At 46.3% G+C, this 13,152-nt stretch overlaps 1 protein-coding gene across 1 annotated transcript; it reads right to left on the bottom strand.

Moving 5' to 3' along the window:
* Nucleotides 1-1,145: 1,145 nt before the first annotated feature.
* LOC148665490 (uncharacterized) lies at nucleotides 1,146-12,908 on the bottom strand. Its single transcript, XM_088631617.1, has 8 exons — nucleotides 12,754-12,908; nucleotides 9,576-10,331; nucleotides 8,048-8,800; nucleotides 6,907-7,653; nucleotides 5,741-6,499; nucleotides 4,619-5,401; nucleotides 3,454-4,227; nucleotides 1,146-2,956 (listed from the first exon to the last, which is right to left on the bottom strand). The coding sequence occupies exons 1-8, from the start codon at nucleotides 12,782-12,784 to the stop codon at nucleotides 1,770-1,772; spliced, it is 5,790 nt and encodes a 1,929-aa protein (XP_088487743.1). The 5' UTR covers nucleotides 12,785-12,908; the 3' UTR covers nucleotides 1,146-1,769.
* Nucleotides 12,909-13,152: the final 244 nt, after the last annotated feature.

Genomic DNA, 13,152 nt, shown 5'->3' with positions numbered 1-13,152 from the left:
CAGAAACTGAGGAAGTATTTCAGTATATCACAGCGAAACTTGAAAAAGGAAGATACCCCCACTCTCACACACAGTGTCCTGACCAGCAGTCAGGACACCGGGGTCCAGACCCCTACTCTCACACACAGTGTCCTGGCATCTGTACTGACCAGCAGTCAGGACACTGGGGTCCACACCCCTACTCTCACACACAGTGTCCTGGGACCTGTACTGACCAGCAGTCAGGACTTTTTTTATATTTATACATTGTCGACACCCCTACTCTTACAGTGTCCTGTCTGTGTCTCTGGTTTGTAACCTCTCTTATGTTCAGACAGAAAAGGGAGAGAAATTGACTTTCATGCTTTATATTGACTTTATTCTCATGAGCTGATAATATAAGAGCAAAACTGGCGCCAAAACCCACGTCCAGCTCGTCCTCTGGATACTGCTGCTGCGGCGGTTGCTAAGTGGCGCTCCGTGCTTTCCTCAGGAGGGGAAAAGTCCGTCTGGGGCTCAGCTGGAAGAACCGAGTGGGAAGGAAAGTTCTGGAAGCGCGCGTCTCCTCTCCGTCTGCTTCAGTCCCAGTTACTGCGACACCGGGACAGGAGTGACAAGCGAGTCTTTTTTCCCACACGGGGTATTAGTGGGGGTTTTTAGGAAACAGGACAGAGAGATAGAAAAGGACACCAGTTGGAGAGAGACCTGCCAGAACAGACACATTAGAAGCGACCTGGAGGAGAGGTCAGAGCGGGGAGAGTTTCTGGACGAGTATAAAAACCGGGAACTTTGCTCTTTACAGCCACACTTTCTGATTAAAGTGTCCCGTTACCTCAGTCTCCAGACAACAATTTAAAATAATAATATTTCCAGAAATGTAGTAGTCGCGTAATGTCCCATTTTATCAGAAAAACATTTGATCTCCTGAATGTTACTGTCACTAATATAATACTGTCTGTGTTGTTATCAGTACAGTTACTGCACACTGGGACTCATTACAGCTCATTACATTAATTACAGCTAATTAACTCTTTATACTGAGTGTCTTCAGTCGTTAACAGAGGTACGTCCAGTTTCTATGAGCTGTATCCAGTACAGGGTCGCGTCTTTCACATTAATGAAATGTAAAGAATGAAAACTCATTGAAATGAGCAGTAAAACCTGGATTTACCAGAGAAACAGGGGAATTTATTAAATCAGAAATGTATTAAATACGAGTGAACTTCGTCAGTGTGAACTACGTTTTCTAATATCATTTCCAGCATTTTTGGAAGATTCTTTGAGCCTATTCACTAATATATTACTTTCTATCTTATCAGTTACAGTTACTGTGACACCAGGACACATTACAACTTATTAGATTAATTACACTTACAGTAATTAACTCTTTACACTGACTCTCTTTAGTCATATGCTGTAGTATAATATTACGGCCTGTGCAGAAGTGTCTCCTCATTCCTGCCAGTTTTACTCAGGAGGAGACATTAGTGCTGAACACCCACTGAGAATGAGCTTGATGTGCTGCCAGAGTTCACAATGAATCTGGTTCACGTCTGATTCGAATTTTGTGGAAACCCAAGTGAAGTGTGTCTTGACATCGTTAGAGAATTTTCTTCAGATAGTGACTAATGACTCATCTTACAAGGAAGAGATCAGTGTTTCAGTGGAAAGTCCTCACTCTGTGCCCAGGAAGTATTCAGTCTTCCTCTCCTGCTGGGAAAGACTGTGTGGATCAGTGACTGACCTGCTGCAGTATCTCTTTGCATCTCTCTGCCCCTCTGCCTTTTTCCTCAGAACTCTTTCTCCATTTCTTTCCTGTATCTCTCTACTGTCTCTCTCAGCACCTCAAAATCCTTCCTGTGTCTCTCTACTGTCTCTCTCAGCTCATCAGTCTCCCTCCTGTATCTCTCTAATGTCTCTCTTAGCTCGTCAGTCTCTGTTCCGTGCTCCTGTCCTGTGGTCCAGTCTGGAGTGTCCACCACAGTCACCTGTCTCCCGGACACTTGTCCTGTTCTCTTAACAAGCAGTCTGGACTCCTCTGTCTCTTTCTCTAGCTCCTTTTCCTTCAGTGTCTTTCTCATCTTCTCCTTCAGCTCCTCTTCTCTCCTGCTCCACTCCTCCTCGAACCTTTGTCTGAGCTCCTCTTCTCTCTCTCTCTCCCTTCTTTCATACTCCTGTCTCAGCTCCTCTGTCTCTCTCTGTCTCTCCTCCTCCCTCTGTCTCAGCTCCTCTGTCTCTCTCCGTCTCGTCTCCTCCCTCTCTCTCAGCTCCTCTGTCTCTCTCTGTCTCTTCTCCTCCTTTTGTTTAATATATTTTTCTAGCTCAGTGTTTATTTCTTTGATGTCAGTAGTAAAGCACAGCCCATAGTTTCCTGCCACCATGTCATCTATCTTCTCCAGCAGCTCTGTGACCTGAGTGCGGTCGTCCCTGTTCTTGTTGTTGAGAACATGATACCTGCTCCCACATTTCTCCACCAGCCACTGGAGCTCCTTCCCTCCTCTCTCAATGTGCTGCTCAATGGTTGTGTGTCTCAGTGTGTCCCCCCAGGTGAACAACACTATTGTGTGTCTCCACACTCTCTCACTGAGAAGTTTCAAATGTTTCTCCACTGATCTCCAGTCTGTGTATGAGTCCAGATTAATCACCACGAGGAGAGCGTGGGGTCCTGGGGGACACAGAGACACACTGAATTCAATCAACTTTGTAATCCACTTTAGAGTGTCCTCTACAGGAGACTCCTCTTCAAAGAGGACAGACGAAGAATACCAGTCTGGTGTGTCGACCACAGTGACCTGCCTCCCAACTACTTTACACTGCCTCTTCACACACTCCTGAGGTCCTCCCCACATCTCAAACTCCTCTCTGCCCAGGATGGCGTTTCCTGCTGAGCTCTTCCCAGACCCTCTCTGGCCCAGCAGCACGATCCTGATCTCTGAGAGACGCTGTGGTGCCTCATGGGAATCCGCCTGTCCCTCCCCTGTCAGAAAGAAAGATGACAGATTATTCCTCTTCAGAAACTCACCACTGAGATGAGCTGCAGTGAGTGAGGAGTCTCAGCAGAGCTCACAGTGTGACCCAGTGGAGACCTGTTGCTCTACAGGTTAGATACCCCACAGGGGTCTGTTTCCAACACAGCTGTGAGTCTTTTCCTGCAGAACCCTGCTGTAGAACTGGGTATCCAGGACATCACTGGAAGAGAGAGAATTACACACCTGAAGAAGGCTCCACAGCCAAAACGTTGTGGATCTTCTCATGTCTTTACTTGTTCCTTTCCTGCCCACGCAGGCTGACGCAGCTCCCTGCTTGAATTACTCACTTATCTGGTTAAAATAAATAAATGCCATTTCACAGTCACTAAGCTTTCTATCACGCAGTAATGTTATGTATGATGCTATGGTCATGTTTAAATTCTCTTCTGTTTTATAGTGACTATATTGAGGTGTGACCCCTATCAGAGAGAGAACATGAACTCACTCTTGGGAAGCAGTTGGGGTCCCAGTGTCTTCAGCAGTAGCTCCTCTATCTTCTCTCTCTTCTTTATTCTCAATGTCCATAACTTCTCTTCCATCTCCTTTAAATTCATTTCCTCAATCTCATAATAACAGTCACTCTTTCCTGCCACCATGTCTTCTATCTTCTCCAGCAGCTCTGTGACCTGAGTGTGGTCGTCCCTATTCTTGTAGTTGAGAACATGATACCTGTTCCCACATTTCTCCACCAGCCACTGGAGCTCCTTCCCTCCTCTCTCAATGTGCTGCTCAATGGTTATGTCTCTCAGTGTGTCCCCCCAGGTGAACAGCACTATTGTGTGTCTCCACGCTCTCTTGCTGAGAAGCTCCAGATGTTTCTCCACTGATCTTTTCTCTTTCACAGAGTCCAGATTAATCACCAGGAGGAGAGCGTGGGGTCCTGGGGGACACAGAGACACACTGGGTTCGATCACCTTTCTGATCCACTCTAGAGTGTCCTGTGCAGAAGACTCCTGTTCATAGAGGACTGAGTACAGCTGACAAGAATACCAGCCTGTTGTTTCAACCACAGTGATCTGCCTTCCAGCTACTTCACTCTGTCTCTTCACACACTGATGGGATCCGGTCCAAGTCAGAATTTTTCTCTTGCTCTCAAACTCCTCTCTGCCCAGGATGGTGTTTCCTGCTGAGCTCTTCCCAGACCCTCTCTGGCCCAGCAGCACGATCCTGATCTCTGAGAGACGCTGTGGTGCCTCATGGGAATCCACCTGTCCCTCCCCTGTCAGAGAGAAAGATCACAGATTATTCCACTTCAGAAACTCAGCACTGAGATGAGCTGCAGTGAGTGAGGAGTCTCAGCAGAGCTCACAGTGTGACCCAGTGGTGACCTGTTGTTCTACAGGTTAGATACCCCACAGAGGTCTGTTTCCAACACAGCTGTGAGTCTTTTCCTGCAGAACCCTGCTGTAGAACTGGGTATCCAGGACATCACACAAAGTTAACATTTATTACTTATCTCATTAAACAAAATTAAAATATATGATTCATTTCAGAGCTACTCAGACTTCTATCAGAAGCTTAAATATATGATAATATGACCCCATTTAATATCTGTATTAAACTGAGAGCACTGAGGTGTGACCCCTATCAGAGAGAGAACACAAACTCACTCTTGGGAAGCAGTTGGGGTCCCAGTGTCTTCTGCAGTAGCTCCTGTATCCTCTGTCTCTTCCTTATTCCCAAAGTCCTGAACTTCTCTTCCATCTCCTGTAAATTCATTTCCTCAATCTCATAATAACAGTCACTCTTTCCTGCCACCATGTCCTCTATCTTCTCCAGCAGCTCTGTGACCTGAGTGCGGTCGCCCCTGTTCTTGTTGTTGAGAACATGATACCTGTTCCCACACTTCTCCACCAGCCACTGGAGATCCTCCCCTCCTCTCTCAATGTGCTGCTCAATGGTTGTGAGTCTCAGTGTGTCCCCCCAGGTGAACAGCACTATTGTGTGTCTCCAGATTCTCTCACTGAAAAGCTGCAGGTGTTCCTCCACTACTCCCCAGTCTGTGCCTGAGTCCAGATTTATCACTAAGAGGAGAGCATGGGGTCCTGGGGGACACAGAGACACTTGAGACTCAATCACCTCTTTAATCCACTTAAGTGTGGCCTGTGCAGGAGACTTGTCTTCACAGTGAGCTGAGTACCGCTGAAGAGAGCAATACCAGTCTGGAGTGTCGACCACAGTGATCTGCCTCCCAGATACTTCACCCTGTCTCTTCACACACTCCTTAGTTAGACCTTGACCCAGAAGCCACAGTCTACTTGAAGTCTCAAACTCCTCTCTGCCCAGGATGGTGTTTCCTGTTGAGCTCTTCCAAGTCTCTCTATCCTCCAGCAGCACGATCCGGATCTCTGAGAGACGCTGCGGTGACTCATGGGAATCAGCCTGTCCCTCCCCTGTCAGAAAGAAAGATGACAGATTATTCCTCTTCAGAGACTCAGCACTGAGATGAGCTGCAGTGAGTGAGGAGTCTCAGCAGAGCTCACAGTGTGACCCAGTGGAGACCTGTTGTTCTACAGGTTAGATACCCCCTGCTGTAGAATTGGGTATCCAGGACATCACTGGAAGTTAAAATTAATCACTTATCCGATTAAAGTAATATCAAAATAATTAATTTCACAGTCACTGAGTTTTCCCAACAGAAAGTTTTGCAGTGCAGCTATGACCCTGTTTATAATCTCTACATTAAACTGCACTGAGTTGTGACCCCTATCACAGAGAGAACATGAACTCACTCTTGGGAAGCAGTTGGGGTCCCAGTGTCTTCTGCAGTAGCTCCTCTATCCTCTGTCTCTTCCTTATTTCCAAAGTCCTGAACTTCTGTTCCATCTCCAGTAAATCCTTTTCAGTCTCATAGTAACAGTCACTCTTTCCTGCCACCATGTCCTCTATCTTCTCCAGCAGCTCTGTGACCTGAGTGCGGTCGCCCCTGTTCTTGTTGTTGAGAACATGATACCTGTTCCCACACTTCTCCACCAGCCACTGGAGCTCCTCTCCTCCTCTCTCAATGTGCTGCTCAATGGTTGTGTATCTTGGTGTGTCCTCCCAGGTGAACAGCACTATTGTGTGTCTCCAGACTCTCTCAGTGAAAAGCTTTACTTTTTTCTTCACTGATCTCCATGCAGTTCCTGTGTGTAGATGAATCACTAAAATGAAAGTGTGGGGTCCTGGGGGACACAGAGATCCACTGGGTTTGAACACCTTTTTAATTAACTCTAGAGTGTCCTGTACTGGAGACTCCTGTTCACAGTCATTCTCAACATCATCTTCAGATGAGAAATACCAGCCTGGAGTATCTACCACAGTGATCTGCCTCCCAGCTACTTCACCCTGACTCTTCACACACTCCTCAGGTCCTCTCCACATCTCAAACTCCTCTCTGCCCAGGATGGTGTTTCCTGCTGAGCTCTTCCCAGACCATCTCTCCCCCAGCAGCACAATCCTGATCTCTGAGAGACGCTGTGGTGCCTCATGGGAATCAGCCTGTCCCTCCCCTGTCAGAGAGAAAGATCACAGATTATTCCTCTTCAGAAACTCACCACTGAGGAGTCTCAGCAGAGCTCACAGTGTGACCCAGTGGAGACCTGTTGTTCTACAGGGTAGATACCCCACAGGGGCTGTTTCCAATACAGCCAATACAGTTCTACAGGCATTTCCTGTAGAACCCTGCTGTGTAAGTTCCAGGATATCACTGGAAGTGAGAAAATATCACCTATTAGGTTAAAAAATAACACAATAATTGTTTCATTTCACAATCACTGAGTTTTCTATCACGCAGTATTGTTATGCATGATGCTATGGTCATGGCTAAATTCTCTACTGTTTTAATGTGACTATACTGAGGTGTCACCCTATCAGAGAGAGAACATATTTGTCTGTTACAACAAGAACATGAACTCACTCTTGGGAAGCAGTTGGGGTCCCAGTGTTTTCTGCAGTAGCTCCTGTATCCTCTGTCTCTTCCTTATTCCTAATTTCTTTAAATTCTTTACCAACTTCTGTAAATTCATTTTCTCAATCTTATAATAACAGTCACTCTTTCCTGCCACCATGTCCTCTATCTTCTCCAGCAGCTCTGTGACCTGAGTGCGGTCGTCCCTGTTCTTGTTGTTGAGAACATGATACCTGTTCCCACACTTCTCCACCAGCCACTGGAGCTCCTTCCCTCCTCTTTCAATATCCTGCTCAATGTCTTTGTCCCCCCAGGTGAACAGCACTATTGAGTTTCTCCAGACTCCTTTACTGAGAAGCTCCAGATGTTTCTCCACTCTTCTCAAATATGTGATTGAGTAGAGATTAATCACCAGGAGGAGAGCATTGGGTCCTGGGGGACACAGAGATACACTGGGTTCAATCTGCTCTTTAATCCACCTGAGAGTGAGCTGTAGTGGAGACTCATATTCATACTCATCCTTGAACTGCTGAAGAGAGCAATACCAGTCTGGAGTGTCGACCACAGTGATCTGCCTCCCAGCTACTTCACCCTGTCTCTTCACACACTCCTCAGTTACTCCCTTAGTGTCAAACTCCTCTCTGCCCAGGATGGTGTTTCCTGCTGAGCTCTTCCCAGACTCCTCCTCCCCCAGCAGCACGATCCTGATCTCTGAGAGATGCTGTGGTGCCTCATGGGAATCCCCCTGTCCCTCCCCTGTCAGAGAGAAAGATCACAGATTATTCCTCTTCAGAAACTCAGCACTGAGATGAGCTGCAGTGAGTGAGGAGTCTCAGCAGAGCTCACAGTGTGACCCATTGGTGACCTGTTGCTCTACAGATTAGATACCCAACAGGGGCTCTGTTTCCAACACAGCTGTGAGTCATTTCCTGCAGAGCCCTGCTGTAGAACTGGGTATCCAGGACATCACTGGAATCAGTGTTTATCACATATCTGGTAAAAATAATATCAAAATTTATGATTCATTTCAGAGCTACTCAGACTTGTACAAGACAATTTCATGCATCATAATATAACTCTGTTTAAAATCTATGGATTAATCTGACTATATTGAGGTGTGACCCCTATCAGAGAGAGAACATGAACTCACTCTTGGGAAGCAGTTGGGGTCCCAGTGTCTTCTGTAGTTGCTCCTCTATCCTCTGCCTCTTCCTTATTCCCAAAATCCTGAACTTCTCTTCCATCTCCTGTAAATCCTTTTCCTCAATCTCATAGTAACAGTCACTCTTTCCTGCCACCATGTCCTCTATCTTCTCCAGCAGCTCTGTGACCTGAGTGCGGTCGCCCCTGTTCTTGTTGTTGAGAACATGATACCTGTTCCCACACTTCTCCACCAGACACTGGAGATCCTCTCCTCCTCTCTCAATGTACCATTCAATCATCGTGTGTGTCAGTGTGTCCCCCCAGGTGAACAGCACTATTGTGTGTCTCCAGAATCTCTCACTGAGAAGCTCCAGTTGTTCCTCCTCTGATCTCCAGTGTGTGTTTGAGTCCAGATTAATTTCCAGGAGGAGAGCTTGGGGTCCTGGGGGACACAGAGACACCTTGGGTTCAATCACCTCTTTAATCCACTTAAGAGAGGCCTGTACGGGAGACTCCTGTTTATGGTAGGACGTCCTCAAAGAGGAATACCAGCCTGGAGTGTCAACCACAATGATCTGCCTCCCAGCTACTTCACACTGTCTCTTCACACACTCCTCAGTTTCTCTCTCAGTGTCAAACTCCTCTCTGCCCAGGATGGTGTTTCCTGCTGAGCTCTTCCCAGACCATCTCTCCCCCAGCAGCATGATCCTGATCTCTGAGAGATGCGGTGGTGCCTCATGGGAATCCGCCTGTCCCTCCCCTGTCAGAGAGAAAGATCACAGATTAGTCCTCTTCAGAAACTCAGCACTGAGATGGGCTGCAGTGAGTGAGGAGTCTCAGCAGAGCTCACAGTGTGACCCAGTGGAGACCTGTTGCTCTACAGGTTAGATACCCCACAGGGGCTCTGTTTCCAACACAGCTGTGAGTCTTTTCCTGCAGAGCCCTGCTGTAGAACTGGGCATCCGAGATATCACTGGAACTCAGTTTTTATCACTTATCTGGTAAACGTAATATCAAAATAATTTATTTCACGGAGATTTCCATGAGACAGTTGTGCTGTGCAATCATGACCCTGTTTATAATCTCTACGTATTAAGGTATGACTCCTATGAGAGAGAGAATGAAGAAAGATATAAGATGTGAAAAGGGGGTTAACTGATTTCTTTCTGCACAAAGACTTCTTGTGACACAACACATTCCAGGCTTAAGCACCTTTGAGTTATGGCAGGGATGGGAGTTAAATGATAAGAGAATCCAAGTGCAAGATAGAGACCCCCCTAACTAAGGAAAGATAAATCCGGCCATTAAAAGTGGTCAAGGTCTGGGGAATGTCCAAACACAGGTGTCCTCCCCCCATTACCATGGTAACAATTTGCATCAGAGACAGCTAAAGTTTGCTATATAAACTGGAGGTTTTGTACCTATATTCCGAACAATACTTTGATCTTATTGTTCCTTGCAAAACAATCAGGTGTTTAAACTTCATCTCGGGACCCAAAACTTATTTGTCTGTTACAACAAGAACATGAACTCACTCTTGGGAAGCAGTTGGGGTCCCAGTGTCTTCTGCAGTAGCTCCTGTATCCTCTGTCTCTCCTTAATTCCCAGTGTCTTGAAATTCTCTGCCACCTTCTGTAAATTCATTTCCTCAGTCTCATAATAACAGTCACTCTTTCCTGCCACCATGTCCTCTATCTTCTCCAGCAGCTCTGTGACCTGAGTGCGGTCGCCCCTGTTCTTGTTGTTGAGAACATGATACCTGTTCCCACACTTCTCCACCAGCCACTGGAGCTCCTTCCCTCCTCTTTCAATGTGTTGCTCAATGGTTGTGTCTCCCAGTGTGTCCCCCCAGGTGAACAGCACTATTGTGTGTCTCCACACTCTCTCACTGAGAAGATCGAGATGCTTTTCCACTGATCTCCAGTGGTCTGTGTATGAGTCCAGATTAATCTCCAGGAGGAGAGCGTGGGGTCCTGGGTGGCACAGAGACACACTGGGCTGAATCACCTTTTTATTCCAGTCTAGAGTGTCCTCGAAAGCAGGCTCCTGTCCATCTGTATACCGCTGAACACAGAAATACCATTCTGGTGTGTTAACTACAGTGACCTGCCTCCCAGCTACTTCACCCTGTCTCTTCTCACACTCCTTAGCTACTCTCTCAGTGTCAAACTCCTCTCTGCCCAGGATGGCGTTTCCTGCTGGGGTCTTCCAAGACCTTCTGTCCCGAAGCAGCACGATCCTGATGTCTGAGAGACGCTGTGGTGCCTCATGGGAAGCAGCCTGTCCCTCCCCTGTCAGAGAGAAAGATCACAGATTATTTAATTCACTTACCAGCTTCTTATCACACACTGTGGTTTCAAATCTGTTCTCTCTCTAGACACATGTCCTTTGCTGCTAGATGATTTGTTCAATTTTTTACTAAAACATATGTGACCCGATCAAGATGGCTGCTGAAATTTAAGCTCCGCCCCACCTTCTCTTTATTTTCTTTATTTTATTAAATCTCCACTCTCGTTGTTTACTCAAGTACTAACTGTAACAACAACATGTCTCCCCACAATTGCAGAGACACAGGAAGTGCAAGATTTTCTTTTCTGTGCGAAGAGCCGAGCTCGCAGCAGCCCGTCAGGGAGAAAAGAGCAGATGACAGATAAAACTCCCCAACATGAAGAAACCTCCACTGCCCGCAGGCACCCCCTGCTGCTGAAGATCAGGTCGACTTGTTCACCGCCTCAGTAAGCTCACTGACTGAACACAGTGCCTCAACACCAGCGAGGCCGAGACACAGGAACATGGGGTGAGATGAGCAATGGGCAGAACTGATGAACTGATTCAGGAATCAGGATGGTGCAAAAGTGTGAAAGTCATGGGCCTACATAGAATCCGGAGATCCACACCACCTGTCGGATTGTTTCAGTGAGTTCATCTTCCATCCCTTTCCTAAGCACTTCATCCAGTTCAGAGTCAAGGGGGAGCTGGAGCCTATCCTATCAAGCAACAGGCAGAAGGCACAGTACACCCTGGACGGGACGCCAGTCTGTCACACGCACACACACGCACACCTGCACCAGGGCCAGCTGTACTGAACGTATTAAATAGTCATTGACCGAGCGCACAGGTCACCAGGCCCAGAAGTGTGTTGGTGCAATTTATCCTCTTCCCTCAGAGAGGAGAGCAAATTCAAATTTCTGAAGAATATTAACCCTTCCGCTTACTGTATATAGACTTATAGGATGTTATACAGTGCTCCGAAGGATAGCAATGTCAGTTTCGGAGACAACCGGCTGTGAATAATAATAATAATAATAATAATAATAATAATAATAATAATAATAATAATAATAATCTTTACACTTATTTAGCACTTTGTATTTAAGCTCTGATTTTGCCAGGAGGTCGATGTGGCGAGTTCTTGCTGACTGGAATGTGTCTCCGCACCCAGTCAAACTGCCCAACGGGAAGTTACATCTGTTCATGTCACATTCTAGACTAGCATTCAGGACAGACCAGTCAAGAAACGGCACAATATATAGACCTTATATAGTCCTCCTGGCGACACTGGAGAAGTGTCAGTGCCAGAGACAACCAGCTGTGATGATGATTAATAATAATAACACTTATTTAGCACTTTAAATAGTTCTCCAGGCGGTGACATCTGTTCATGGACTTTCAGGACAGACAAGTCAAGAAACAGTCCAGTGAGGTCAAAGGAGAAATGGAGTTAGTGTCTAGGCCCTCTTCACACTACTTAGTTTTAATTAGTTAACGGGTGTGGAACAGCCAGCTGATCAGAGATGCTGTGTCCATCCTGCTCTTACAATACTGTACAGTAGAGATGTGTTTTCACCTTCTTCATGATGGAGTGGAAGAATCAGATCAAGGTGAGGCAGAGGGTTGGGACAGTTGACACAGTACAGCTCAGGAAAGGAAAAAAAACATGAGGAATGGCTTATTAAAAAAATAAACAGTTTTATTTGTCTGAGGTGATGAAAATCCCAGTTACAGCTATGGGTCAGTTTCTCCAGTCATCAACTTTCTGAACATAAGGAGTAGGAAAACAAAAAACACAGACACAAGTTCTGGGGACACAAGTTTAAACACTGAAAGGAGAAATTCCCTGGCTACTGTCACATCTGGCCCTTGCATCCGTCAGTGACGAACTACCAAACAGGCAAGTCTCGTCGGTGACTCTTTTTATATTCTGCGTGTCTCTCTGCTGCTCCGGTTTCATACAGGAAACAACCATGTCTGAACTAATCCGCCATGTTTAAAACTCCTGCAAATACATTAGCGAACCATCAGGTTTTACACCAATTCAATTATCTGTAAATAAACCTCTAAGTATAATCCAGTGGAAATTTATGATTTCCTTCCTGTTCAGGTTTGACAGTACCGATCTCTGATCCCCGACAGGAGAAAGTGAAAGTAAATCAGCTCCTGTCTCTCTCCTAGTTCAGACCCTGTGTGTCTGACAGACAGTACAAACTCTCACACCTGAAGAAGGCCGAAACGCTGGCTTTTCAGCAGGGAATAAACCTATGACTTGGTCCTTTGCAGTCTACGCATGCTGACGCAGCTCCCCACCTGAACTACTACCAACCCCCAGCAGACAGGAAGAACCTTCTCCAGCTGCTGCTGTGCTCTGTGACAGAGAAGAGACCCTCAGTGACTCCCTTACCGACACTCTGACAGTTAGAACAAGAGAAAACTCACCAGGGCTGAGCGCTGAGCTTTCAGACGCCATCTCTTTCTCTCTTCCTGTTGATCTAAACGAGTTGTTTCCCGTCTGCTCTGTAATGCTGCTTTGGCGTCACCTAGTGGAAACGTAACACTGCTACATAGACTGATCGATAAATTAAATAATAATTCCTTACTCTTGCATAGCGCTGTTCTTGACACTTCACTCAAATTGCTTTACAGGAAATGGGGACAGAAATGAATCAATTATTTTTATGTCAACAGAATACTGAAGTCAGCACCCACGGGATCTTAAATGATTGAGTGTGTCTCTGGTTTTAATTATTCCCAGGTGAGGAGCCGCTTCTTTCCTGGAAATCCCAGGAATGACTGGGAATCCCCCGCCAGCTACTTCCATCGGGAATCTCCTGTGGG

This window comes from Lepisosteus platostomus, chromosome 5 (assembly GCF_059453375.1).
Source record: "Lepisosteus platostomus isolate fLepPlt1 chromosome 5, fLepPlt1.hap1, whole genome shotgun sequence".
NCBI lineage: Eukaryota > Metazoa > Chordata > Actinopteri > Semionotiformes > Lepisosteidae > Lepisosteus > Lepisosteus platostomus.
The sequence above is the reverse complement of the archived record's forward strand: the minus strand, read 5'-3'. Positions and strand labels throughout refer to the sequence as shown.

Coding starts and splice junctions, on each gene's coding strand:
- LOC148665490 (XM_088631617.1), bottom strand. CDS start 12,784: ATGGCGTCTGAAAGCTCAGCGCTCAGCCCTG. Junction 8,801..9,575: donor ACCCCAACTGCTTCCCAAGA/GTGAGTTCATGT, acceptor TCTCTCTGACAG/GGGAGGGACAGGCGGATTCC. Junction 6,500..6,906: donor ACCCCAACTGCTTCCCAAGA/GTGAGTTCATGT, acceptor TCTCTCTGACAG/GGGAGGGACAGGCTGATTCC.